We start from the raw sequence: 27,483 nt of genomic DNA on the forward strand, positions 1-27,483 counted from the left end.
ATCGCATGGGTGGTGCCCACGGTGGAAGACTTGGGTGCGAAGGTTTCAGCGTCGAGTCAGGATGTCCAAGGCCTGGGGCACACTGTATGGGCAGTGGCTGAGGCACAGGACAGGACTGCTATGTCACAGGCAGCCATGTACCAGGAATAATGGACATTGCTGCAGGGCTCCAGAGCACGGTCCAGTCGCAACAGGTCATGGCTGCGGTCATCGAGAGCATTGGCCTGGCGCTGGCTGACCTGAGTCAGTCCCAGAGGGATGTGGACCCACATAATTAAATTGCTAGTACACTTTCAGGGATCACCCAGGTAGACAGTGGAACGTGACACCAGGACAGGAGTCACACGTTGCAGAGCACCAGAGCTCATCACGGGGTGGGTCGTTATCATCCCCCGCCCCATGGACCAGACCTGCTCATGTTGCTGACCCAAGGCCAACACCCTGTGGGCAGCTGATGGAAAGCGTCTCGAAGGTGTCGGGCACCGTCGAGTGTGCCAGACAGCAGACGGAGATGTACAGGATTTACAGCCAGTGGTCACACACCAACAGCTCATTGAGGGAATGGAATCCCTTCTGATGGGTGAAGGTCACTCCCTCAGGTGCTGGTGCCCGTAGGGGGACATATGTCCCGTCGATCATCTCCTGGACCTGGGACATGCCGGCGAATCCTGCTGCCCAGGCAATCTGGTAGGATCGGTCCAGGTAACATCACGACCAATCTGAGCCAATTCACCAACCAATCAGCACCTTTTTCTCATGCAGTATAAATTGTTGTTTCCTTTGAAATTTGGCATTCTTGCATCTCTCCTGATGAATGCAAGATGAAAAGCTTCAAAAGTCTCTTATTTCAGCAATATTCAAGTTCTGTATCGCCAAGCGACTATTTGAATAACAAATATGCTTGTATGGTTTAATTAGGTAGTCTAGAGACAGGGCTGCTGTAGAGATTGATAGGTCAGTCATGCTTCCTGTAATCTCTTGCAGTGGTGCTAAGAACTCTGGAACGTTGGGAGGTGGGAGAAGAGAAGCACCCAGAACTGACAGTGTCATATATTATTGCTCAAAAAGGTTGAGTGTGAGGGAGAGGAGGATTCAGCAAAGAGGAAGCATATAGAATGACACTTAAAATGTTAGAAGGAATCAGAGAACTCTAGTTAGATCAATAAAACAGGGATAAGGAAGGCTGGCTAAGTCTCGTGTATACTAGAGTAATACTCACCGGTGAACACCAGTCACACTTTCTTCCACTATGCCCTTTATCTTCTTGAACATATTAGGATACTTCTTGTAAATCCAGTGGGTGAGGTCTCCACCATCATCTAGGATCTGTATCAAAACACAAATTTGCAAAGGCAATTTGATAGCCAGCATAATATGTGGTAGAACCAGACCAGAACAGTGATACAGGGGCCACAGGAAATCACTGCAAGTCTAGCCCCCAGTGTTAAAAGTCAAGCCTTTGAAGAAAAGCACAAAAGAAACAGCAGACATTCCCCATCCTCAGAACTCAATCATTGCACAGGTTTGTATATCCCATCCACTATGGAATCTACCTAATCTGGGTAATCTCTTCAGGTGAAATTCTACAAAGATGCTCCAGACACCACCTGTCCAAACAAAGATAAAGAGAGATCAATATCTACTCTGCCAGTACGATCTACCAGAGTGTCATGGGAATATCACTTTAAGAAATGTTTGTCTTCTCAAGCGGCTGCAGTGATGTCATTGTGTGGGTGGAGCTGGGCTCTGGCTTTGCTTTTTACTTTTCCTTTTGAGCTGGAAGCTGTTTTTGGCTCTGAGTTTTAGTTTCGTTTTCAGTTGGAGAGCTGCATTCAAACCAAGGAGGTGCATTTTGGTCTCTCTGCATGCTAAAGAATGGCTCCAGATCACTTGATGATTTCAGAGTAAGACCTGTTACTGTAAGGAATGCAAACCTAGTGTCTTTGTTAAAAAGGGTCTTTGACTTATGGAAGTTGTTAGGAAAGTTACTAAGGGTTACCTATAGAGTACTGTATTTTTGGGGAGCGTATCAGTGTTGGTACTTGATGAGATGCTTACTGTGTGTTTATAAATGTTAACTGGATTCATAGAATAAACATTGTTTTGTTTAAAAATACTTTAGATCTCTGTTGCATCACACCTGTAAAGTGGGCCCTTGTGCTCCCCATAACCAAAATCTATTAAAAGTTATCTAGACCCCTCTCCCATCTTATCCCTGTAACCTCATCTAACCTGCACTTCTTTGGACTGTGGGAGGAAACCGGAGCACCCGGAGCAAACCCACGCAAACACAAGGAAAAGTGCAAACTCTACACAGACAGTCACCCAAGGCCGGAATTGAACCCGGGTCACTGGTGCCGTGAGGCAGCAGTGCTAACCACCGTGAAATCTACTTCTCTAAAATCTTGCTAAAGTTTCCAGTATTCTTACTTCCATTTCATATTTTCCTACATTGAATCTATCTTTGCATCATGCTAACTCTTCAATATCCTTTCCATCTTTCAGTCCTTGTGAAAATGTGTTGTTCCTTTCCTACGATTCCCAAATCAATTTTAATATTTTTATAATATCAGCAGGTTTCTTTGAGAATGCCTAAAAGGAGTCGCTGAGAACTGGATAGGCTAGAGGCAGGCACTGGAGGCTTCAGTCACTTACCATGGTGTAAATCAGGTATTGTCAAACTCAGGGGTGCGACCCGCGGGTGGGTCACGGGCGGGTGTCGGGAGGGTCGTGCCACCGTCTGTCGCGGCACTCCCGATCGCGCAAATCCGCGCACAACAGACGTTTTTTAACTATGCCAGCTGCGAGCGGCCTTCAAAGTGGCCATGAACTTTTAAAACAAAATGCTGCACTGCGCATGCGTGCCCGATCAATCGATGCGCATGTCCAAAACTATGTGCATGCGCACCGATGATCAGGCACGCATCGCAGTGCGGCCGCATTTTAAAAAATGTTTATTATAAGGTCACAGCTTTTTTTTTTACAAGATCGGGGGGGCCAAAGGGACCAAAAACCATTTCCCCCATTTTCATTAGCAACAAACAAGGCAAGAGAAAATGGTGGGTCATGCACGTCGGCCGGCGGGGGCCGCAAAGGTCGGCCGGCGGGGGCCGCAAAGGTCGGCCGGCGGGCGCCGCAAAGGTCGGCCGGCGGGCGCCGCAAAGGTCGGCCGGCGGGCGCCGCAAAGGTCGGCCGGCGGGCGTCGCAAAGGTCGGCCGGCGGGCGTCGCAAAGGTCGGCCGGCGGGCGTCGCAAAGGTCGGCCGGCGGGCGTCGCAAAGGTCGGCCGATTGGTAAAAATGGGTCCCTGGTAAAAAAGTTTGATAAACACTGGTGTAAATGATCTCTCAAACACAATGAGCATCAAGACCCAAAGGAAATATATTTAATTTTTAACTGAAATCGCAGCCATCCAAAAAACAGTAAAAAAAGACCACCTACTCAGCTTTTTAATTTAATCATGCAAACTGATCAAACTCTGAATGATCACATTAGAGTCGCTCTTCATCTACCAACATTCAAAATGGGCGAAGAGCAACAACCTGTCTTTACCATGTTTGGCTGCCATCCTTCCACATTCACACAGCGATCAATGCACCACCAGAAATCGTCTTCGGATTCTCCCTTCCAAGCAAAAACTGGATAACCTGCCACAGGGGAATAAAGAGAGAAAATTTTCAGTTACTAGATGGAAAAACAATTATAAATCACCTCTACTCACTTGAAGTTTTAAAATTTGAGGCCTGATGCTAATCAGGAATTTACCAAAATTGCTTTCTTGTAGGATCAAAATGTAAACAGAGAACAATGAATGCCGAGGAATGAAATTTGGTGATGGTGAAAAAAAAATTTCCCCCAACATCTTTCCTCAATATTGAGGTTGCCAACAGTGCAAGATACAAGTCTTCAGAGAATACCTGTGCTATGATTAAACTCCTGAAGGTTATTTCTTCTGTCGGTCACTATCCTGGACATTACGCATAGGTATTTGTTGTACACCGCGTACTGGAATCTAATTAAGAGGTTTGGTGGTGTTTCCAAGAGTAAAGAATGGGCAGCATGGTGGCGCAGTGGTAGCACGCCAGTCTCACGGTGCCAAGGTCCCAGGTTCGATCCCGGCTCTGGGTCACTGTCCGTGCGGAGTTTACACATTCTCCCTGTGTTTGCGTGGGTTTTGACCCCACAACACAAAGATATGCAAGGTAGGTGGATTGAACACGCTAAATTGCCCCTTAATTGGAAAAAAATGAATTGGGTATTCTAAATTTATTTTTTAAAAGAGTAAAGAATATCCAGACAGAAGCCATAGCTGATTGTAACTTGCTACAATCCCAGCCCCATCTGATGATACTACTGGACAGGCCGATCCCAGAGCAGAACCCTGGCTCAATAAACAGTAACTTTTATTTTTTGTTTAGAGACATGAATGAACAGAGTCGTAGGATTCCAATTAACTTCTAACAAAAAAATAATACCTTCATTAAACAAGAAAAGACTAACTATAATACTCATTCACCCTACCCCTTCACCCCACCCATAATATTACAGATGTACACAGGTTTGTAAGGATAACACAAGTTATAAAATTATGATAAAAGTCACCGTGGTGATTGGTGGTGATTTAACCCGAGGATCACCACACCTCAGGCGAGGGGCAAGGTTGAGAAGGCGGTCTCCCATCAATAACTGCAGCCAGTATGGGAATTGAACCCACAGTGTTGGCCTCGCTCTGCCTCATGAACCAGCTGTCCAGCCAACTGAGCGAAACCAGCAAATTTGGTTCAGTAAGGGTTAGCGTGTGTATGACTGCCACAGTAATCTTTGTTTTACAGTCCTGGTTTAAAAGACGACACTTGGGCTGCAAGGGGCAGTTAAAAGCATTGTAAAGGTTAGACTACAGTTTGGCTTACTGTACTTGAAAGTGGATTTTGGCCGGAGATGGGTTTTGCTTGAGTGGAGATAAAAGACAGCAGTTTTGTTTTTTTAAAAAAAATATTTTATTGAAAATTTTTGGTCAATCATCACAGTACATTGTGTATCCTTTACACAGTAATATAACAATATAAATAACAATGGCCAGATTTATAAACAAGAAATAAATAATATATAAACAAAAACAAAACTAAATGGCAACTGCCTTGTCCCAGATAAATATTCTCCAAAAATATGTTTTAACAGTCCAATATACAATTATCTATAACAACAACCTATACATATTATACTTATATATTAACATCCCTGAGAATCCCTCTGGTTCCTCCCCCCCCCCCCACCCCCCCGGGCTGCTGTTGCTGTCTTCTTCTTTTCCATTCCCTCTATCTTTCTGTGAGGTATTCGACGAACGGATGCCACCGCCTGGTGAACCCTTGAGCCGATCCCCTTAGGACGAACTTAATCCGTTCCAGCTTTATAAACCCGGCCATGTTATTTATCCAGGTCTCCACACCCGGGGGCTTGGCTTCCTTCCACATCAACAGCATCCTGCGCCGGGCTACTAGGGACGCAAAGGCCAAAACATCAGCCTCTCTCGCCTCCTGCACTCCCGGCTCTTCTGCAACCCCAAATATAGCCAACCCCCAGCTTGGTTCGACCTGGACCCCCACTACCTTCGAAAGCACCTTTGTCACCCCCACCCAAAACCCCAGTAGTGCCGGACATGACCAGAACATGTGGGTGTGATTCGCTGGGCTTCTCGAGCATCTCGCACACCTATCCTCTACTCCAAAAAAATTTGCTAAGCCGTGTTCCAGTCATATGCGCCCTGTGTAACACCTTAAATTGTATCAGGCTTAGCCTGGCACACGAGGACGATGAGTTTACCCTACTTAGGGCATCAGCCCACAGCCCCTCCTCAATCTCCTCCCCCAGCTCTTCTTCCCATTTCCCTTTCAGCTCATCTACCATAATCTCCCCCTCGTCTCTCATCTCCCTATATATGTCTGACACCTTACCGTCCCCCACCCATGTCTTTGAGATCACTCTGTCCTGCACCTCCTGCGACGGGAGCTGCGGGAATTCCCTCACCTGTTGCCTCGTAAAAGCCCTCAGTTGCATATACCGGAATGCAATCCCTTGGGGCAACCCATATTTCTCGGTCAGCGCTCCCAGACTTGCAAACGTCCCATCTACAAACAGATCTCTCAATTGTGTTACTCCTGCTCTTTGCCATGTTCCAAATCCCCCATCCATTCTCCCCGGAGCAAACCTATGATTATTTCTTATTGGGGACCACACCGAGGCTCCCGTCTTTCCCCTATGCCGTCTCCATTGCCCCCAAATTTTCAGAGTAGCCACCACCACCGGGCTTGTGGTGTATTTCTTCGGTGAGAACAGCAACGGCACCGTCACCATGGCTTGTAGGCAAGTCCCCCTACAGGACGCCTTCTCCAATCTCTTCCACGCCGCTCCCTCCTCTTCTCCCATCCACTTACATACCATTGAGATGTTGGCGGCCCAGTAGTACTCACTCAGGCTCGGTAGTGCCAGCCCCCCCCCCCCCCCTTATCTCTACTACGCTGCAAAAATCCCTTCCTCACTCTCGGGGTCTTCCCGGCCCACACAAAACTCATGATACTCTTCTCAATCCTTTTGAAAAAAGCCTTCGTGATCACCACCGGGAGGCACTGAAACACAAAGAGGAATCTCGGGAGGACCACCATTTTAACCGCTTGTACCCTCCCTGCCAGTGACAGAGTAACCATGTCCCATCTCTTGAAGTCCTCCTCCATCTGTTCCACCAACCGCGTTAAGTTTTGCAGTTTCATTGTTAAGCATTATTGAACGTGCAAGCTATCTTCTTGTATGATGTTAAAATTATTTTAATCCTGTGTTAGTTACAAAGTTTGTTTTAATATCCAATATCCCTATTTGTGTGTGGAATAATCCTGGAGCGAAGTATTCTTTCCTCACAGTCTTACAAATTAAATAAAATATTGGAATTTTCTCCCGGCAACCGCTGGGGTCTAATCCGGGAACGTAATAAAATGGACCTTGTACTCAATGTACATAGTCCATTTAAATTATTAGATGAAATGTGGTCAGACAGACCACACTCTGAAACCAATTGACAGGTGTCACCCAGCAAATCCCCAGATGCTTGTTACACGGTGAGCCAACTGGCCTCACTGAAACTCTGACTTCCACACAAGTGTTTCCAAACTCTACTCTCGAAAAAGAAATCTTGGAATCTTCTCCCAAACAGTGCTTTCTCTTGGATGCCTTCACCAAGCACCCAATTCCAGCATTTCAATCTCTCCTTTATGTATTCCTCTATGCATTCAAGCTTCCGCACAATCTTTCAGGTACCCAGCTACACCAACAAAACAGCTGTATTAAGATATCACCAAACTTTTGATTTACCTCAGATGTCTGGACTTTAAACCTGGTTCTTGAAGCTGTCTCTTTAACTCAGCAAGTCTGCTTTAACTTCATGCAACATGATCTTCTTCCTTTAACTTAATTGTCTTTGAGGAATATTTTTGTCCCAACTCCCTGGTTTCTGGACTTTTTGTTCTTTTGGGAAGTTTGCTTTTTTTCCCCCAGCTTCCTGGGTCCAGCTTAAAACTAAACTCAAAAGTTATTTCTAAGCTGGGGTGGCCCCTGGTTGCTCAGAACAACCTAGTTTTCCGGTTTTCTTTTAGGTCATAAACTTTAATTACCATATTGGTTAGCTTTGCTGCCTCACGGCACTGAGGACCCAGGTTCATTCCCGGCCCCATGTGGAGTTTGCACATTCTCCCAGTGTCTGCGTGGGTCTCATCCCCACAATCCAAAGATGTGCAAGTTAGGTGGATTGACCACGCTAAATTGCCAAATTGGAGAAAGAAAATGAATTTGAAGCAAGCTCTTTGGGGTTGACGACAGATGTGCGAGATGTTCAGGGGGCCCAGCAAACCATGCCCATATGTTCTGGTCATGCCCGGCGCTTAAAGAATTCTGGCAGGGTTTTGCAAAGGCTACGTCCAGGATCTTAGACACGCGGGTGAAGCAGAGTCCAGAGATAGCGATCTTTGGGGTCTCAGAGGATCCGGGAGTGCAGGAAGCGAAAGAGGCCGAGGTTTTGGCCTTTGCCTCCCTGGTAGCCCGGAGACAGATCTTGTTAATGTGGAGACTCGCGAAACCATCAAGTGTGGAGACCTGGGTTAGGGACATGGCTGGGTTTCTCAGTCTTGAGAGAATAAAGTTTGCCTTGAGAGGGTCCTTGCTGGGGTTTGCCCGGCGGTGGCAACCGTTCCTTGACTTTCTAGGGGAGCGTTAAAATGTCAGCAGCAGCAGCAGTCTTGGGGGGGGGGGGGGGGGGGGGGGGAGAGGAGAAGAGAGGAGGAGAGACGACTGTTCATTTAATGTATATTCTCGTTTTGTATAATGATAACAGCCACCTTGTTTTGTTAAATATTCTTTTTTTTTCATTGGTTATGTAAAAATTCTGTTTGAGGAAAAGCTTAATAAAAACAAATTTAAAAAAAAGAAAATGCATTTGGTACTTTAAATTTAGAAAACATAAACATACAGACACCTAAACCAAACGGAGGTCATCTACCCTTTTAAATGCAGATCTATAAAATAAAATTTACTTAAAGCTGTGACTTATTTGTAACACCCACAGATACATAAACAGATTATTCTTTTTCCTGCAGACTGAAGGATTCAATGTTTTGAATGATACTTAAATAATTTTTAATGGATTTCAGCTACTATAATGAACTCGGGAGTGAAGCTTAAATGGTCTGTATTCAACATCTAAAACCCACGGTTATTGCTCTGTGGTATGATTCATTTTCAAATTATTTTGGAGATTCCTATGATGGGAACTTTCACTCTATTTAATTTAATCTCATCAGAAGCAAGAACCATAACAGAATGAATAGTTGGGACTCCAAAGAGGTAATTCACAATTCAGAGGGATTGTTCAATCACAGCACAGGTATTCTTCAAAGACTTGCATCTTGCACTATTGGCAATGAGACAAGCTCAACAGGGCACCATGCACTCATGTATTGAAAAGAAAAATTCACCATCACCTACCATTTAAAAAAAACACACAACGCCCCACAGTGACATCAATATGAATGCCAGCTCAGCACTGAGTGAATTTAGTTTGCAGGGTAAGGTCATTCATTATCTGCACTCCTGATTCCATTATGGCAGCAGATCAGAGATTTCCCTCATGGTGTTGACTGAAGTACACACTTATCAGCTACATTCGTCACTTACGTCAAACAATTTACCAGACTATAGAGCACCTGACATCCTTAAAACACCATGATAAATACCTGCAATATAAAACTTTCCTCACAACCATCACGGTAATTTGTCACATCCAATCAGAGAGTAGATTATGGTCAAGTCATCAGTAAGATAGACTCCAGCCAACCGTTAATGTTTATTGGATATTGCGTCTCCAACAGGCAAGGCTGACTCAAGAGTTTACAGTGATTTCAGCTCAGCATTGTAGCCAGCAGCTCCCAATTTTATTAATAGAACTGGCTCACTACAATTGAAACTAGATGCAGTGGAAGCAGAGTCTGTGAGGTGTTCCTTTTTTTTGTTAAATGACCAAAATAAATTTGTAATAGAGCATAACTATTCAGGAAGAATGCAAAAGGATCCTGTGCAGGCTGGAAGTTTAGGCCACAAAAATATCATCTGCTATTCAACGCAAAGCTGGGGAAATTAAGTGAAGTAAGTGCGAGAATGAAAAATGGAAACAATCTGCAGGATAGGATACATAAGGATCTGGGCTTTAGTGAAAAATAGCCCATAGCTGGCACAGCAGAGCAAAACTCCACCGTCACCAGTCCAGAAAGTGATTGTCAGTTTGTACAAACCATTGGTCTTCCTTTCTCTTGAATACTGTGTATGGTTCCGGACATTGCCCCACAGATGGCCATCTTGGCTCTGGAGGAGAACTAAGCTAATTTTCACCATCTTGCAAGTAGATTCCACAACCTCAGAATGGCAACCAAGTGAAATGGCTGGGGGAGTGATAGGTGGATGGTGGGGGTCAAAGCAACCAAATTTTCACGCCCTGTTGCATAGATGCTGCTCGGCAGTATTCTGGCACATATCATTACCTCAAAGGAATTCAGATTATGTGCAAAACAGCTTTCAAATTAAATGCTGTTTCAATACTATTTTTAGATTTAACATTTTCCACCACTAGCACAGAAGTATATTCAGTGCCCAACCAACTTAATTAAATGCAGCATATTTTTTCAACTTTGTAAAGTTTGAAAGTGAAGAATTGTTCTTGAACTGACACATGACTGGATCATTGGAAAGGCTCATTTCTAACATTAGGAGGTTGTCAGTTATAGTATCTTGATTGGTAATCAAGCAACAAAACAATGTCTCATTATATTAATGTACAGCAACAACATGCATTTATGCTGCACCTTTAATGCAGAATCCATCACAAGGCGCATCACAAGTGGAACGATGGCCAGCAGTACTGGAGAGTCAAGCCTTAAATCTATCCATGGTCGTTTTTAAAGCAGGGAGAAAAGTAGCAAGGTCAAAGGGGATAGTTTCCAGGGAATAAGGCCAAGACTGTTGAAGGATTTGCTACTGATTAAAAATCTGTTTCTTAGCCAGATTTTTGTTCAAGATTGTTGTATTCAAATTCACCAGAAAATTACACCTTAGTAGGTTAGCTTCACACTCTTCCAAGATGTTCAAAAATGCGGCCTGCTTAATGCGGTGAACGCTCATCATACCAGCCGCTAGCCCTGGTTCTGTGTTGAAGGTGACACAATACTGAATGTCAATCCTTCAGTGTTATTTTTAAATGCAGAAATCCTCTGCAATTGAGCACTGAACAATAATATTTGTAAATGGTCTGCTGAATCAGAACGTTAACAGAACATTATAAAAATAAACAAGATATTTTTGGAAAGGCTCAATGAAATTGACAACTGGATTACTTTAAATGGATTTATTTTGGTGCTAACAGTTTCTGTAAAACGTTTTTTTAAAAACATATAAATAGGAGGAAATAATATTCCATAATTTATCAAAATAACACCAAGTCCAATTAACCTCACCATTATTTACATGGAAATAGCACAGTAACTTCAGGCACAGCAGATGCCAGAATTAACATGCAACTGCAAAGGTTGCTGTCTGCGATGCACTGCTATGCTGTTTGCTTTGCAAAAGTGGCATCTCACCACTGAAACGCATACTTGCAAGATAGATCTGAACTAACTCGTGACCAGGTCTGAAATGGCACCAGGAGCCTATTTTGGAAGCATTTTAAAGCCTCAATTAGCTATCAGAGATTTGTTTAAGAATGTTCTAATTTTAATTGTTGCCAATGAAACACTCTGGAACTGAAAATCACCTTCCACAAATGTTGTGTCCTATTCTCAGTATTGAGTTGTTGTTGGATGTTTAGAAAATGTTAATTTTTTTAATATACATTCCTTATTTGGCTCTTTTCTCTCCCTCTCTTAATCCAATCTTGTTTATCTTCAAACTTTATTTCTCACTTTGTACTTAATTTGGCTTTCTAATTTCAGCCACTCGAATTTATGCTTTTTTCTCAGTCCTTGCACTGTTTATTCAACAATCGATAAAGAGATACACAGGCACAAGCATAGTTCACTCGGGTCCCAGGCGCCGGGTTTTCCTGATTATACGTTTTTCAGTTGTACTTTAGCAATTTAGATTATGAGCACAGGTAAACCTGCCTCATGGCAGGTGCCATTAGATTCACTCCCACAACAAATTATGACCCATTTTTAAATTGTACCACTAAATCACTCGCAACATAACACCTTTACTTAAAAGGAAGGGTACATTATGAACTTGCAGAACAATAGAATAACTGGAGGGGGAATCACTTGCACCTGGTCCGTAGTACACCCTCTGAGCTAAGTCATGTTATATGACTGAGAGAAAAAGGGAGAGACAAAAGGCAGGGAAAAAGGCATGGAACAGACTGCAGAAAACGGACCACTTGAATACAGCAATTGATTTTAAATAATTTCTCCTTTACCGTTCTCAGCCAAAGCAGCAGCTACTTCATTCTGGGTGGAATAAATGTTGCAGGCTGCCCACCTACATTGTGCTCCAAGGGCAGCGAGTGTCTCCATCAGCACCTACAGCAGCAGGAATTAAAGGTGGTCACCATAAATTGTTCACTGCCAACTACTCAGTTAAAAGAAGAATATTTAAACCCCAGGATCAGTATATGCATAACCTTGTGCGTTAAAGTTTACAATTCCTTTCACTCCCAAATAAACACAATTATTAAACAAACCTTCAACATCTCATTTTAAACCGGAGACAACTCACTTACAAGCATTTCAGTCAGTCTTGTGTAACAGACTGGAGTAAAGGCAATTCAGCCCATCTCATTAGCCTCAGTGACTTCCCCACATATTAACCCCAAATTTGCACTCATTATATTTACTGTCAACAAAAATGCTGGTTAGAAAAGGTAACTGCATATGTTTCAGTTAAATCATGTTCAAAGAAAGGCATTACTGTTTATATTAGCGGTTTGTTACACAAGGCCCAAAAATCATACTAATCATATTAACCAATTATGCAAGGAAGTCACTTAAAATGAAGATCATGCTACTAGAGAAACTATGGGCGGTATTCCCCCCCCCCCCCGCCGCCGGGTGGGAGAATCGCCGGGGCGCCGCGCGAGTCGCATCACTCCGCCCCGACACCCGCACGCGATTCTCCCCCCCCCCCCCCCCCCCCCCCCCGGGAAACCAGTGACGCGCGAATCGCGGCGGGCCACTCGGAGAATCGCTGCAAACGCCGAGCGGCGATTCTCCGGCCCTGATGGGGCGAGTGCCCAGCAAAAAAAAATGACAGTCCCGCCGGCGCCGTTCACCCCTGGTCGCTGCTGGCGGGAACTCTGCGGGAACGTTGGGTGGGGGGGGTCCGATGGGGTCTGGCCCGCGATCGGGGCCCACCGATCGGCGGGCCGGCCTCTCCCCCCCGCCCCGGGCCTACTTCCTTGCGCAGACGGCCCCTGAACACCGACCCCATGTTGGGTCGGGGCCGGCGCGCGCAAGGTTCCCTGCACATGCGCAGGATGGCGCGGCCCAAATGCGCATGCGCAGGATTGAGCTGCCCCAACTGCGCATGCACGGGTTGGTGCGGCGCCCATTTGGCGCCACGTAAGGAGGCTGGAGCGGCGTGAACCGTTCCAGTGCCGTGCTGGCCCCCACAGGTCGTGCCCGGACCCTGTTCGCGCCGTCGTGCTTTCATGACGGTACGAACACTTGGCCTCAATATCGGAGAATCTCGCCCTATAACTTTACCATCAAAATACAAAGAGCCACTTGGGATACCAGTTAAGTCGGATCCCCCAAGATCACAATCCCCATCCAGTGACTCGTGCTGGAAAGGAATGGGGGCGTAGACATCTGGAGCACAGTCTGGCTTGTTTGTTTCACCATTGCAGGTAATATAGTCTGCCCACACTGTCCAGGGTCAAACATGGAGGAATTGTCACTTGGGTGAGATTTTCAAGGGCCACTGAATCACCCACAACCATCCCCATCCCCACCTCTTGTAGGCTAGAAATGTACCCAGCATACATTATCAGCTTGATAAAGTATGAAAAAGAAAGAAAAGGATCACAGAGTTGGTGGTAGCTGAAGAACAAAAGCCAGTCTATTATTGTGGGCAACCATAGAGTGCTTAAATAGTTGTATAGACTCTGCTGTAACAGCGAGAGGATATGCGAGTACTACTAACCCAAATGCAGTCAAAAAGGAAAATGTCTAATGCCATATGAAATAAAGGGAACTGTGGATGCAGTAGACAATTAATTGTCTGCTGGTGGTGCTGTTTCTGACAGCTCAGTAGTGCCACCTGCAGGAAATGCTGTGATACTGCTGTTTACCACATAGCTCTTGAAATTATTATTATTTTAAAAAAAAAACTAAATTTAAAGTACCCAATTCTTTTTTTCCCAATTAAAGGGCAACTTAGCGTGGCCACCCACCTACCCTGTGCATCTTTTGGTTGTGTGGGTGAGACCCACGCAGACACGGGGCAAATGTGCAAACTTCACATAAAGAATGACTCGGGGCCGGGATTGAATCCGGGTCCTTGGCGCCATGAGGCAGCAGTGCTAACCACTGCACCACCATCCAGCTCTTAAAATTAAATGTGGAATAGTTGCAAGTGAAAAGTATTGAACTGCAACAGTCTGGAGATGAATGCAGCCTAATAGGAATAATCACGGCACACCTTCACAGCATGGGGTAAATGACACAACCTTCATTTTACCTAGTAAATCAGTTAAAGGGGCTGTGGGTGAATGCAGAACAGATGGCACATGAACCTGGTGAGGAACATTGTGTTGGCAGTTGTTGAATGTACTGTTGGTTCCTGCCTTTACTTCAGCTCCCTATTTCTGACTCCAAACTTAAGAGGTTCCAGTAGAGGAAATATTCAATAGTTAAGAGGAGGGAAAATAAAGATTTATAATTAAATGAGGAAATTACATTTTAAAGAGCCGAGAGATAATTTCTAGTTATGATGGCGCTACAATTGAGAGGTTAATCAGATTCTTATGTTTTGGGACTGTGCCTTCAATTTAGGGCAAAATGAAGGGGGGTCAAGTGACCTGTGCTGAAGTCTGCCTGACAACAGGCCTGGGTGATGGGGCTGTTAAAGATGAAAAGTACAGACTGTTTTATTGGGAAGTTGCAGGACTTTCGCAGCAGGAGACAACTGCAGAAACATCAGTGTTTACAGTGTTCAGACTGCTCGTTTCCAAACTCCCAGGAAGGTTTAAAATATCATGTAGTGTTTTAAACAGTCCATTTGATTCCACGATAAAATAGAGTTGAGGTCTAAAGAATCAGCATTTCTACCTGCATAAAAGGTCTATGCGATTCATGTTGCTGTTGTGCTGGGCTTCGAGAGGGGAACGTCACAGAGGAATTGTGATACCGGGTTACAGGATTTCCTAAAATATCCCTGAATATCGCAGAAAGGTTGGGTAGTCTGCCAGGTTGAGAGTGAGAAAGAGTCTTTATGGGTAATCGCGCAGGAACGTAGGTGAGAGCTCGTGTTTGGATTGGAAAGACCAAATTCATGAGGAATTAGAATGAGGCTGGAAGATTTACCCCAGCTTAGAGGAAGAGTCTCGGTGGGGTGGGGTTGAGAAAGAGAGAAAAGACTGTGGAAGACAATCCTGAGGTTAAAAGTTACCAGACTGAAAAATCAAAAGGACAGAAGAACGGGAGCTAGCAATCTCTTTAGACTGTTTACAGGAGAATTGCAAGGACCATGTAAAGTATATCTGTGAAGTATATTCTTTCCATTCGTGCTAAAAGTAAAAAGGAGAAAGTTTGTTATATGATTCAAGATATTGCCTACAAAGCTAGTCCTTAGTCAAAAGTTATTTTAGTATTTTGTTACAGTAACGATCTTAAAATGCGAAATTAGCTATCAGCTGGAAGTTCAAATTTCTTTTTCAAAGTTATATTTTAACAATGGCAACAGTCATCAGTACAGAAGAAGGATTTTTTTCTACTTGCATCACCAAATAAGGTACAACTGATGGTTAAAGCTCTCCAAACAATGCCCCTCCATTCTAACCTCAGAAGAGCATATTCTGCTATACCACTATTTTCTCCTTGTTATTCCATTTTAAGAGTTGGATGTGAAAATCAAAAACTGATTTCACACAGTAACCTACATAAAAGTTTCATCAGGTTGGGCTGGATTGGAAAAGGAGCTCTGAACATTGCATTGAGTTAATTAAGTCACTCACCATGCACCCCTTGGATTTTAATAACTAGGGATTTAAAGTTGGACACTCACCGCAGTCTGAGCTGTAATATGAGTGCAGCCAACTATCTTGGCTCCAGCTAATGGCTTTTCTCCTTGGGCTCGTTTTCGAAGAGCCATGAGGGCTGGCATCTCTGCATTAAAACAACAGTAAGCACAAAATGAGTGTTAAGGACTTTTATTACAACGCATGATTGCTTGGTTAACATGATGAGTTTACTCTAGGAATTCCATGTTCTGCTTTAATCTACAACTGACAATCAAACGGTAAAAGACGGAGAGGTATAGTTAGATCACAAGTGAAGATCTAAAAATGTTGGCACTTAGGAAATATTTGGATTTTGAACAAAGCCGAACTTGGAGAGAACACGGAGTAATTCTGAGAAAATAACCTCAAATTCCCCTCTGCCATCACTGAACCAAAAGGAGCATCTCCAGCAAGAATTATGTACACAGGTTTCTAGTTTCAATGTTAAAATTGCCTAATCCAACCGGAAGAGACCAGCTGGCCCATCAGGATTGCCCCACGCTGAATATCATGGCCAGACACGCCTCATCCTCACAAGATACCTAATGTCCAAGGGGAGACAAAAGAATAAAACAGCCAAGGAAGAAATCCTATAGAAAATTCCTCTCCAATATCCTGAGGCAATCAAAACCAGTCCAGAAGGTCAACTGACCAGGTCTTGCATTAATTCACTTACCTCCTCTATGATGCAATCTCTGCCCCAGTTAAGAACCAGTCGAGCTCCCTCTTGAAGGCATACAGCATGTCAGCACCCACCGCACAAGTCAGCAATGCATTCCAGAGGCTCACTATTCTCAGGGAAAAGAACCAGCTAACATCCAGATCTATTCCTATTTTTGCTCAGTTAAAATGTATGCATTTGGTCCTTGACAAGCTGTTAAACTAGAGTAAATTAGCAATCTGTACACAGTGTAGTCCTCTCATCATTCTATACATTTGGATACCATACCAAATACTCCAATACTCTGTCTCAGCTGACATTGCCAGTTGTTGCTCACAGCAACCTGGAAGACTCATAGAAATAAGCAGTGAACCCCAATAAACTCAGTTTGTGCAGTGGTCAGTATAGTTTAGTCAGTAGTTCATTCCAGAGAAGTAAGTATATGGCGAGGCTTTGTTTTGGGTGACAAGTCTCTCACAACAAAGAGATTATATGGATTTCGGTGGAGCGTTTGATGGGGTTTCCCACGGTAGGCTACTGCAGAAAATACGGAAGCATGGGATTCAGGGAGATTGGATTGGATTTGTTTATTGTCATGTGTACCGAGGTACAGTGAAAAGTATTTTTCTGCGAGCAGCTCAACAGATCATTAAGTACATGAGAAGAAAAGGGAATAAAAGAAAATACATAATAGGGCAACACAACATATACAATGTAACTACAAAAACACTGGCATCGGATGAAGCATACAGGGTGTAGTGTGAATGAAATCAGTCCATAAGAGGGTCATTTAGGAGTCTGGTGACAGTGGGGAAGAAGCTGTTTTTGAGTCTGTTCATGCGTGTTCTCAGACTTCTGTATCTCCTGCCCGATTTAGCAGTTTGCATCAGAAATTGGCTAGCTGGAAGAAGACAGGGGGTGGTGGTTGATGGGGAGTGTTCAGACTGGAGTCCAGTTACTAGTGGTGTACCACAGGGATCTGTTTTGGGGCCACTGCTGTTTGTCATTTTTATAAATGACCTGGAGGAGCGCATGGAAGGATGGGCGAGTAAATTTGCAGATGACACTAAAGTCGGTAGAGTTGTGGACAGTGCGGAAGGATGTTACAAGTTACGGAGGGACATGGATGGGCTGCAGCGCTGGGATGAGAGGTGGCAAATGGAGTTTAATGCAGAAAAGTGTGAGGTGATTCATTTTGGAAGGAATAACAGGAAGACAAGAGTACTGGGCTAATGGTAAGTTTCTTGGCAGTATCGAATGAGCAGAGAGATCTCGGTGTCCATGTGCATAGATCTCTGAAAGTTGCCACTAGGGTTGAGAGGGTTGTTAAGAAGGCGTACGGTGTGTTGGCTTTTATTGGTAGAGGGATTGAATTTAGGAGCCATGAGGTCACGTTGCAGCTATACAACACTCTGGTGCGGCCGCATTTGGAGTGTTGCGTGCAGTTCTGGTCGCCGCATTGTGGGAAGGATGTGGAAGCATTGGAGGGGGTGCAGAGAAGATTTGCCAGAGTGTTGCCTGGTATGGAGGGAGGATCTTATGAGGAAAGGCTGAGGGACCTGAGGCTGTTTTCGTTAGAGAGAAGAAGGTTAAGAGGTGACTTGGTTGAGGCATACATGATGATCAGAGGATTGGATAGGGTGGACAGTGAGAGCCCTTTTCTTCGGATGGTGATGTCTAGCACGAGGGGACATGGCTTTAAGTTGAGGGGAGATAGATATGGGACAGATGTCAGAGGTGGGTTCTTTGCTCAGAGAGTGGTGGGGGCGTGGAATGCCCTGCCTGCAACAGTAGTGGACTCGCCAACACTAAGGGCATTCAAATGGTCATTGGATAGACATATGGACGATAAGGGAATAGTGTAGATGGGCTTTAGAGTGGTTTCACAGGTCGGTGCAACATCGAGGGCCGAAGGGCCTGTACTGCGCTGTAATGTTCTATGTTCTATCTGTGGGACATGCGACCAACAAACACCAGCTTTCGTTGTCCTGTTAAAGTCTGAACTCTCTGATTGCCACTAACAATCATTTTTTAAAAATTGAATCCTCAAGAGAAAATATTCACATTTTTATGACGTTATTATACCTATTGATTGCATGGTACTTTGCATGAGGTGTGTATTGTTGCACACAGATTTCTTGGTAAACCTTTTTGAACAGCATGAAGTAAGGGGCTGGGGCAATTGCTTTGGTCTTACTTTCTACATCAAGTTATATCTGGGATGAAGAGCAGTTGGGAGTTCCTGCTGGTTACTATAATTGCTTGGAGTTGTTTGCCTTCATGGCAAATCACTGTGCTGGGAATGGCAGAGCAGTTTATTCCCACCGAACTTCCAAAAATAGCTCCCAGATTTCTTGATACCTCTTGGTTCCCAGGTGGAGATTGAAAATTACTTGTTTTGATTAGAGTAGAATAACTGGATTTTACATAGAACATACAACACAGAAACAAGCCATTCAGCCAAACTGGTCTACTCTTGTGTTTATGCCTTTAAACAGAGGGTACAAGTACACAATCGGTGAGCCTCATTTCAAAAAGCATCCACAGCATTACCCTAATGTTTTTGCACATTCCTCCAGTCTTGCGCCCCGCAACACATAATTTGCTCCTCTGTCTCTGCCCCCTTCCTTCACCCCAGCACTGGCAGCAGTCTCCAGAATACCTCAGCCCAATTCATTGGAATTCTTAAATTTCTACACTTCTTCACTTTCTCTTGTCTCCTTTTTAAACCATCTCAAAATACTTTCAACCGAACATTTGACTCACCCCTCATAATCCCACTTTCCATGGTTCAGCTTCCTTTTCCCTATCAGTATTTATGAAAAACCTTAGTGATGTTGTAAGTTGCATATGAATTCAAGCTATTGCTTTACTTGCATCTTATCACAATGCAGTGCTGGGTGCATTGGATGGATCAGTATATTAATGAAATTACTAGTTCAACCAAAGCCCTTACTTGCCCCCGTTCCAAATAAAACACAGGTTTCCTATTTGTCAGGTCATCAGAGGAAAGATCCTTCATTAGACCCAACAGAAGCCAGCTAGCCTGCTTATTTCAGGGAACCCTTGCTTGTCAATGATGGTCAAGTATGATTTGTCATGAAAAATGAAATTAAATGAAAATGAGATAAAAACGCTTATTGTCACAAGTAGGCTTCAAATGAAGTTACTGTGAAAAGCCCCTAGTCGCCACATTCCGGCGCCTGTTCGGGGAGGCTGGCATGCCTTGGTCTGCTTTAAAAGCCAGCTCTTTAGCCCTGTGCTAAATCAGCCCCATGGATCTACTGTATTACAAGAAACCAGCTCAGAATGCTGAAAATGGACAAAACGTACTAGGATTGATGACCGCATAGTATCATTTCTCACCTTGTTCTGCAATTTCAATCTCCCTGCGCCCGAAGTCTGCTTGTTTGATATTTTTGATGCAAAAGTCACTGCTGGCTTTCGAATTTTTCTGCTGCTTGTCACGTGGTGATGTTTCATCATCTGAGCTATCTGTGTAAGATGCCGCTAGGAGCAAATGAAAAGCAGTGAATAATCAATGCAATAGACATATATTAACACCTTAATACCCTGCCCTATTCAGTGTTAATCTGGGCAGTGAACCCCTCCGCACCTTCATTAATCGGATGGTTCATATACAGAAAAAACAAAGAACATTTTTAATGGTACAAATTGCTTGAGCAGTTAGCCCTGATTAGGGAGGCCACGTTGCAAGGCCAGACTGCATATGTGGGTGTCGTATATTTTTGATCTTTAGGCTATTAACACCACCTCATAGCCGAGACTCTGTCAATTAATGTGGACACAGGTCATCGAGTGTCACCATTTGATTCTCAAAAATATTTGAAACAATGCATTTCTACGCAACAGAGTGCATGTGGCTAAAAGGAGAACGAGGAGTAAACTGACTAAAGCTCAGGTGAATGACTATCGGATTGTCCACACTTAGCAGCATCTCTCAGTCGCCTTCCGTTACTGCTTTTTATATCTTGATACCTTTCCTTTGAGACAGCATGAAGAAATTTTGCACTTAACTGGAATGGAGGTCTGTGGACAATATCCCCATTACTCCTACACACCTTAACATCTGGAAATCAACATCTAAACACAGTCGACCTTTGATGCTCTTTGCTTCCTCATAACCACCAGTATATAAATACTGCTTGCAACTCTCACTAACAAAGAAACCTTAGAAAATAAGTATCAAAGCAAGCTTTATAAGGTGGTTTAATACAGTACACTGCTTAGGACAGATATCTCATATGCTGGTGTTATGCTCAGTCAGAACGGTCTCTGGGGGTCATGAAAGGTTCATCCTCCAATATAAAAACTTAGACATTTTGAATTGGGCTGGCTCCCCACATTTCCATTACAGAAACTGGTTCCCTTATTGAAACAGAATTTGAAGGCTCACAATACCTTGATGTTCTGAAATCTTGTTTTTAAAATGATGCAATGCAGCCAACAGGGAGATACATCTGCACTCCGTGTAGAAGCACTTATTGTTGGATTGGGTCCAGTGATCAGAGATAGTGGAAAATTATCCCAATGTTTCAGTCATGTCTTGAAACATGCAGGGTTAAGTTCACACAATTGCAAAGCCTCAAATACCAATAAGGATCATAAATGTTTGAAAACTTGCAAGGCGATCACTGTACCTGTGCTGTGTTGAAGATGGTTGTTGATTTTGTTTTGCACATGGTCACATTGATTACCCATTCCCAGTTACCCTAAGATAATGGGCTTTCTTCAGTTACTGCAATCACACAATTCTGCTTTGGAACACTGTCAGCTTTCCTTCCTTCACCATCACGGATTCCAGATCGTGGGAACAACCCCCCCCCCCCAAACAGTATTATGGATGTATCTACACTATACAGACTGCAGTGGTTCAAGGAGGCATTTCACCTTCACTTCCACAAGGGCAATGAGAGATGGAAAATAAAACTCATCCCATGAAAGAATAATAAATGCCCTCATGGTGACATTGCTCCCATGAAAGTGCTGTGTGGAGAATTCCAGAATATTAACCTAGCAACAATAAAGGAACAGCAATGTGACCAAGATAAAATAGTGCTTGGCTTGAAAGGGAATTTAGAAGTGACAGATGTTCTCATGACATTTTTGCTCTCATCCTTCTTTATGGTAGAGATTGTATGCTGTCAAACTAACCTTTTTTTAAATTCTAAATTTAGAGTACCCAATTATTTTTTCCCAATTAAGGGGCAATTTAGAGTGGCCAATCCACCTAACCTGCACATCTGTGGGTTGTGGGGCTGAAACCCACGCAGACATGGAGAGAATGTGCGAACTCCACACGGACAGTGACCCGGAATCAAACCCAGGTCCTCAGCACCGTAGGCAACAGTGCTAACCACTGGGCCACCATGCTGCCCACTGTCAAACTAACCTTGATATGTCCTATAGATCAGGGGTTTTCAAACTGGGAGTCACGAGTGGGTGGCGGGAGGTTCATGGAGCAAATGGTTGTGGCGTCCCCGAGCACGGGGGAAGCACCCAACGGCTGCAACCAGCTTTTAAGTTGAGAATGCCCGCCACGACCGGCCTTTATAATGTGAACTTTGGAGTCTTCCTGCCAGAAGTGGCAGCAGGGCAGGTTCCACACTCGCACTGATGTCATATATCCTGTACCTCCGTGCTTCGGGCGCAGAAATCACAGTGGGAGAGATTCCTCTATTTTGGAGCTGCCAGAATGCAAGCAACAGGACTGTGAAGAGCTGAAGATGGGTCATTTTGTAATGAGGAAGAGAGGGCCAGAGACACAAACAGGCCCGGATCTCACAACTGAAATGCTGGAGAGAGCTGCTCAAGAAAGTCCACAGTAGAACAAAGGAATGCTGGCGTGAGCTAGAAACAGAGAGAGCTCCAGGGCCTCTGGTGAGCTTCCCATTAAGAAGAAACTGAAATCGGGAACAAAGCAATATAAAGATGATTTCTGGAGTTATGTCTTTGTTAATTGTGCCAATGCAAATCAGGATGTGTATTAAATACAGGGAAGCACTGGCAAATGAGAGTTGGATGCTAACTATACCTTACCTTGCAGATATATTTTAAATTCTAAACAAACTGAACCTCAAATTGCAAGTGAAGGATAATGATTGCTTTCAGCACTGAAGAAATAGATGCTTTCCAAAAGTAATTTAACGTTTGGCAAGTGCAAGTACAAAGCCAAAAATATTACATGTTCCCCACATTGCTACGACGCCTCGAAGAAAACAATGTTAGAAAGGAAACTGTCAATAGACTGGCAAGCTTTATTCAGTCACTTCTGGCTGTGCTGGTCAAGTGTGCCTCACCTGTGACAGCACATTAAAAACACGCCACAAGTCCATGAGGCTGTTCGGATTCTGGAATAGGATCTCCGAGGAAAATCCAGTGCGGAGTAAAACAAGCATTTTGTTGTTATTGCCCTTCACAATGATCTACACGAGAGGTTGGAATTTCTGTCCTCAAAGATGAAGACAGCACAGTGGAACTGACTGAACTCCACATCTGATATGCGCATTGCCCTCTCCTACTGTGAACCTGATTGGAGTGAGATCGTAAGGGCCTAGCGCATTAAAGGGAAGCAAAAATGGTGTGTTGTGAAGGTCGACTGGCGTGGGTCACAAAGTTCAGCCGGCTGGTAAAAGTGGGTCCCGGGTAAAAAGTTTGAAAAATATTGCTTAGATCATACATAGCAAGCCATGACGGTGGAGGTGGTACATATTGAATCCAGTGACAGGAACATTGATCAATGAACTGCTCGCATATAGGTGTGGGGCAAGTATCCCATTAAACTACTGACTGGTGTGGGCGAAATGAGCCTCCGGAGGCAGTCAGCAGCACCCGGAAGAGCAGGACCCTGAGGCAGTGACCACCACCACCCAGAAGAGCAGGACCCTGAGGCAGTAACCACCACCACCCAGATGTGCAGGACCCTGAGGCAGTAACCACCACCACCCGGAAGAGCAGGACCCTGAGGCAGTGACCACCACCACCCAGAAGAGCAGGACCCTGAGGCAGTAACCACCACCACCCAGATGTGCAGGACCCTGAGGCAGTAACCACCACCACCCGGAAGAGCAGGACCCTGAGGCAGTAACCACCACCACCCGGAAGAGCAGGACCCTGAGGCAGTAACCACCACCACCCGGAAGAGCAGGGCCCTGAGGCAGTAACCACCACCACCCGGAAGAGCAGGACCCTGAGGCAGTAACCACCACCACCCAGATGTGCAGGACCCTGAGGCAGTAACCACCACCACCCAGAAGTGCAGGACCCTGAGGCGGGCAGCAGGACCCGGAGGCGGCCAGCGGCACCCTGAGGCAGTAATCACCACCATCTCGATGAGCTATCTAAACCAAAGCATCCAAGTTCTGAGAAATCAAAGTGTGACATCACAGGAAATCAAATAATATTGGTTGATGAATATTTTGGTAATTTATTAATTGTAAAGTTTTATTAGTTGTAGCAAGGTTGCCAGCAGTAGTAAAGATTATTGGGAGTAGCAATGTTTATTACTTATAAATTAACAAATAAATCATAGAATTTACTTAAGCTCACGCCTCCACCCTACCCCGCAACCCCACCTAACCTTTTGGACACTAAGGGGCAATTTATCCTGACCAATCCACCCAACCTGCACATCTTTGGACTGTGGGAGGAAACCGGAGCACCCGGAGGAAACCCACGCAGACACTGGGAGAAAGTGCAATGAACACATAATGAAGATGGCACGGCAGTTGATATGCTGTGACTGCGAATATGCAAGTTCTGTTTGCAGTAAGTGCCTGCGGATCGAGGAGCATCGGCTCAGAGACATCGAGCTGGAGGCTGAGCTGCAGTCACTGCAATGCATCGAGGAGGGGGAAAAGTTCCCTGGACACTTGACCCAGAAGGCAGTCACAGCCGATAGAATAGGGTCTTTTGATTTGGTCAGTGGTCAAGGACAGGAGGGTGCAACTGTGAGCAAGGCAGATATGGAGACCCAGAAGTGGTGGAGCCTCAATTGACCAAGTTTGAGGCTCTTGCAGCCTGCATGGATGGAAGTAGTGGCTGCAGGGTGGCACAGGAAGCCCTTGAAGCAGGGGAGTTGACAGGAATGTAGTGGTAATTGGGGACAGTACAGTCAGGGGGTTAGACCCAATTCTCTGCAGCCAAGATCAGGAGTGCAAACGACGGTGTTGCCTACTAGAGTTCGGGAGATCTGCTCAGGGCTAGAGAGGAACTTGCAGTGGGAGGGGGAGGATACAGTGGTCATGCTCTGCGTAGTACCAGGCATAGGTGCAACCTGGAGAGAGGTCCTGCTGAGGGAGTATGAGCAGCTAGAGGTTAAATTAAAAAGCTAATATAACCACTGGATTACTACCTGAGCCCCAAGAAAACTGTCCGAGGGTACATCAGATTAGATTGTCAAGGATTGATTTGGGAGGAATGGGTTTTGATTCACTGGGCACTGGCACCAATACAGGTCAGTGGAAGCTGGACTATTGGGACACTCTTCACTTGAATTGTGCTGGCGCAAGTGTCTTCTTCTTTTGTAATCACTCGCTAACGATTATTACTGTCCACCTAAGAAACTCCATGTCACTGGTCATGGGGTCCGTGGGTCTTTGCGTGGCTGATGAAGCCAATCCTAAAGCCACATCTTCGACCGCACATTTGGCAGGTGTTTCTGGGAGGTGGGATTGGTCCTTGGACTCGAGATCACTGGTATTGCATTCTCAGGCTTCTTTTCTTGACCTCCTCTTGCTGGGTGTTCTTGGAGAATTGTGTCCCTTCAATCAAGAGGTTCTCCAAGTAGGTCTCTTCTGATCAATGGTCTCCCAGGCATTGACGTCAATGTTGCATTTCTTGAGGTAAGCCTTTAGGATGTCTTTCAAGTGCCTTCTTTGTCCTCTTCTTGTTGAGAAGCTTTCCTGGAGCACTGCAAAGATGATTTGCTTTAGCACTCGTGATTAAGGCATCCTAAGCACCTGACAGACCAAACAGATGCTGAGAATCCATCTCACAGAGCATTGATAGTACCTCTCCAGGGCCTTGAGGTGGCGCGTGTGTGTAGTCAAGCTTCTGAGCCATATAGAAGAGTTGGGAGGATGAGCTATCTCACGAGGATCTTGGTATCAGCACTGATGCAGCGATCATCAAAGACTCTTATCCTTAGGTGTCCAAAGGCAATGCTCAGGGAATGAATACGATGTTGGATTGATGTTAGCCTTAGATTAGAGGTTGCTCCCCAGGTAAGGGAAATGTTCCACATTTGAGTGTGTTTCTCCGTTGATCTTGGAGGTTGAGATCGATTCTTGGGTATGCTTCTGCGAAGGTGGCAAGCATGATTTGGAGATTCTCTTTGGAGAGAATTTAGAAGGTTAAGGGGTGATCTAATCGAGGAATTAGATATTAACAGGGAAAGACAGGGTAAAGTAAAACCAGGGAGCATAGTCTAAAAACTAGGGCTAGACAGTTCAGCAGAGATGTTAGGAAACACTTCCCTCAAAGGGTGGTAGAGGCTTGGAACTTTTTCCCACATACAGCAGCAAAACAGTTGTTAATTTTAAATCTGACATAGATAGATTTTTGTTAAGCAAAGATATTAAGGGATGTAGGCTAAAGGGATATGGAGTTAGGTCACAGATCAGCCATGATCTCATTAAATGGTGGGATAGGCTTGAGGAGCTGAATGGCCTACTCCTGTTTCTATATTCCTATGAGAGAGCGTTGTCATCTGCATACTGAAGTTTCACAAGCGATGTCAGGATAGTTTTTTCTCTTAGATTTCAATGGATTGAGATTGATAAGTTTTATGTCCATCCTGTAGACGATGCCCACTCCACCTGGAAGCTTCTTCTTGACGAGGTGAAGGATGGTGGTGATGAGGATGGAGAAAAGGGTGGGAGCAATGACACACCCCTGCTTGACTCCAGTCTTGACCTCAAAAGGTTTCTGTCTGATTTCCGTTGGGGAGGACAATTGTCGACATCGTCATGGAGGAGTTGAGAGGATGTTGATGAATTTCTCTGAACAGCGGACCTTTGATAGGGTCTTCCATAGCATGTTTTTAAAGTTTTAAGACGGTGCAGAAAGGTCGATTTGTTCCAGGGATGATAATACAAGAAATAGGGCTTGGTTATTTTATAAACAAACTTTATTAAAAGAAAAGAAAACAATGTTTCACCTTTTAAACTTTCTTAGCTTTAACACTCCAGTTCCCATTAAACACCACTTTAAATAAACATGCAGCACTTGTTCAACTTACAGATAGGCAAAGGCAATACTTGCATTTAGGAATCAATTTTTCTTCTATTAAGGACATTTGTTCTGAACCCTTTTCAAAGCCTGCCTTGGTTTCAACTTTCATGACCTCACTCGGTTGATTTCCAAAGCCTGCTCCTATGTAACTGTTCAGAACAGCATTCTTTCTCTCCCTCTTTCATTTCATTTCATTAAGCTCCACCCAGCCCCTCAAACAAAGGTTTTCTGCTGGGGTTTCCAGGCTTGAACCCATCAGCGTTACCATGGCTGTTTGATTGCCCACAAAATAACAGAGCCATGCTATTGATATGCAGCTAACCTCCCATTGCCGGACAAAATGGGCTAATAGCTGGTCGGACAAGAGTGACCCGAAGAACAATGGATCTGGAGCATCCTCTGTATTCCCACTAGCGAGTTTAAATCTGGCTGGGACAATGTAACTTGGACAGGTGTGGGCATATCCCTCGGACTCTGTGCTAGGAGTTTTTTTTCCTGCTCAGTCTGTTTAACCCCTAATTGCCTGCTACATTGAGGTCTAATTTCTGGACCCAATTTCCTAATATCTCCCTAGTGTAACACTAGAACCTGGATGCTGGTTAGCAACTGCCTAGAAAGAATATAATCTGAGAATTTGGCCCTGATCTAGCGCGAGTCAGTAGGCTGAAGTAGACTATTTCCAGTAGTGGAGGGATCTCAAGTGAGGAGCCATAAGATTGAATGCAAGAGATTTTGGAGAGCGCGCAGGATAAACTTCTTTATACAAGAGTT

General features: G+C 44.5%; 1 protein-coding gene across 8 annotated transcripts in view; it reads right to left on the bottom strand.

Moving 5' to 3' along the window:
- The window catches only part of ahcyl2b (adenosylhomocysteinase like 2b), a 134,708-nt gene that overhangs the window by 38,991 nt on the left and 68,234 nt on the right, over nucleotides 1–27,483 (bottom strand). For all 8 annotated transcript variants that reach the window (XM_072471156.1, XM_072471161.1, XM_072471158.1 and 5 more), the window contains 5 exons: nucleotides 19,825–19,968; nucleotides 15,803–15,903; nucleotides 11,997–12,099; nucleotides 3,551–3,645; nucleotides 1,220–1,326 (listed from right to left, as the gene is read on the bottom strand). In XM_072471156.1, the coding sequence (XP_072327257.1) occupies nucleotides 1,220–1,326; nucleotides 3,551–3,645; nucleotides 11,997–12,099; nucleotides 15,803–15,903; nucleotides 19,825–19,968 (550 nt within the window). The remainder of the gene's footprint in view (nucleotides 1–1,219; nucleotides 1,327–3,550; nucleotides 3,646–11,996; nucleotides 12,100–15,802; nucleotides 15,904–19,824; nucleotides 19,969–27,483) is intronic.

This window comes from Scyliorhinus torazame, chromosome 13 (assembly GCF_047496885.1).
Source record: "Scyliorhinus torazame isolate Kashiwa2021f chromosome 13, sScyTor2.1, whole genome shotgun sequence".
Classification (NCBI taxonomy): domain Eukaryota; kingdom Metazoa; phylum Chordata; class Chondrichthyes; order Carcharhiniformes; family Scyliorhinidae; genus Scyliorhinus; species Scyliorhinus torazame.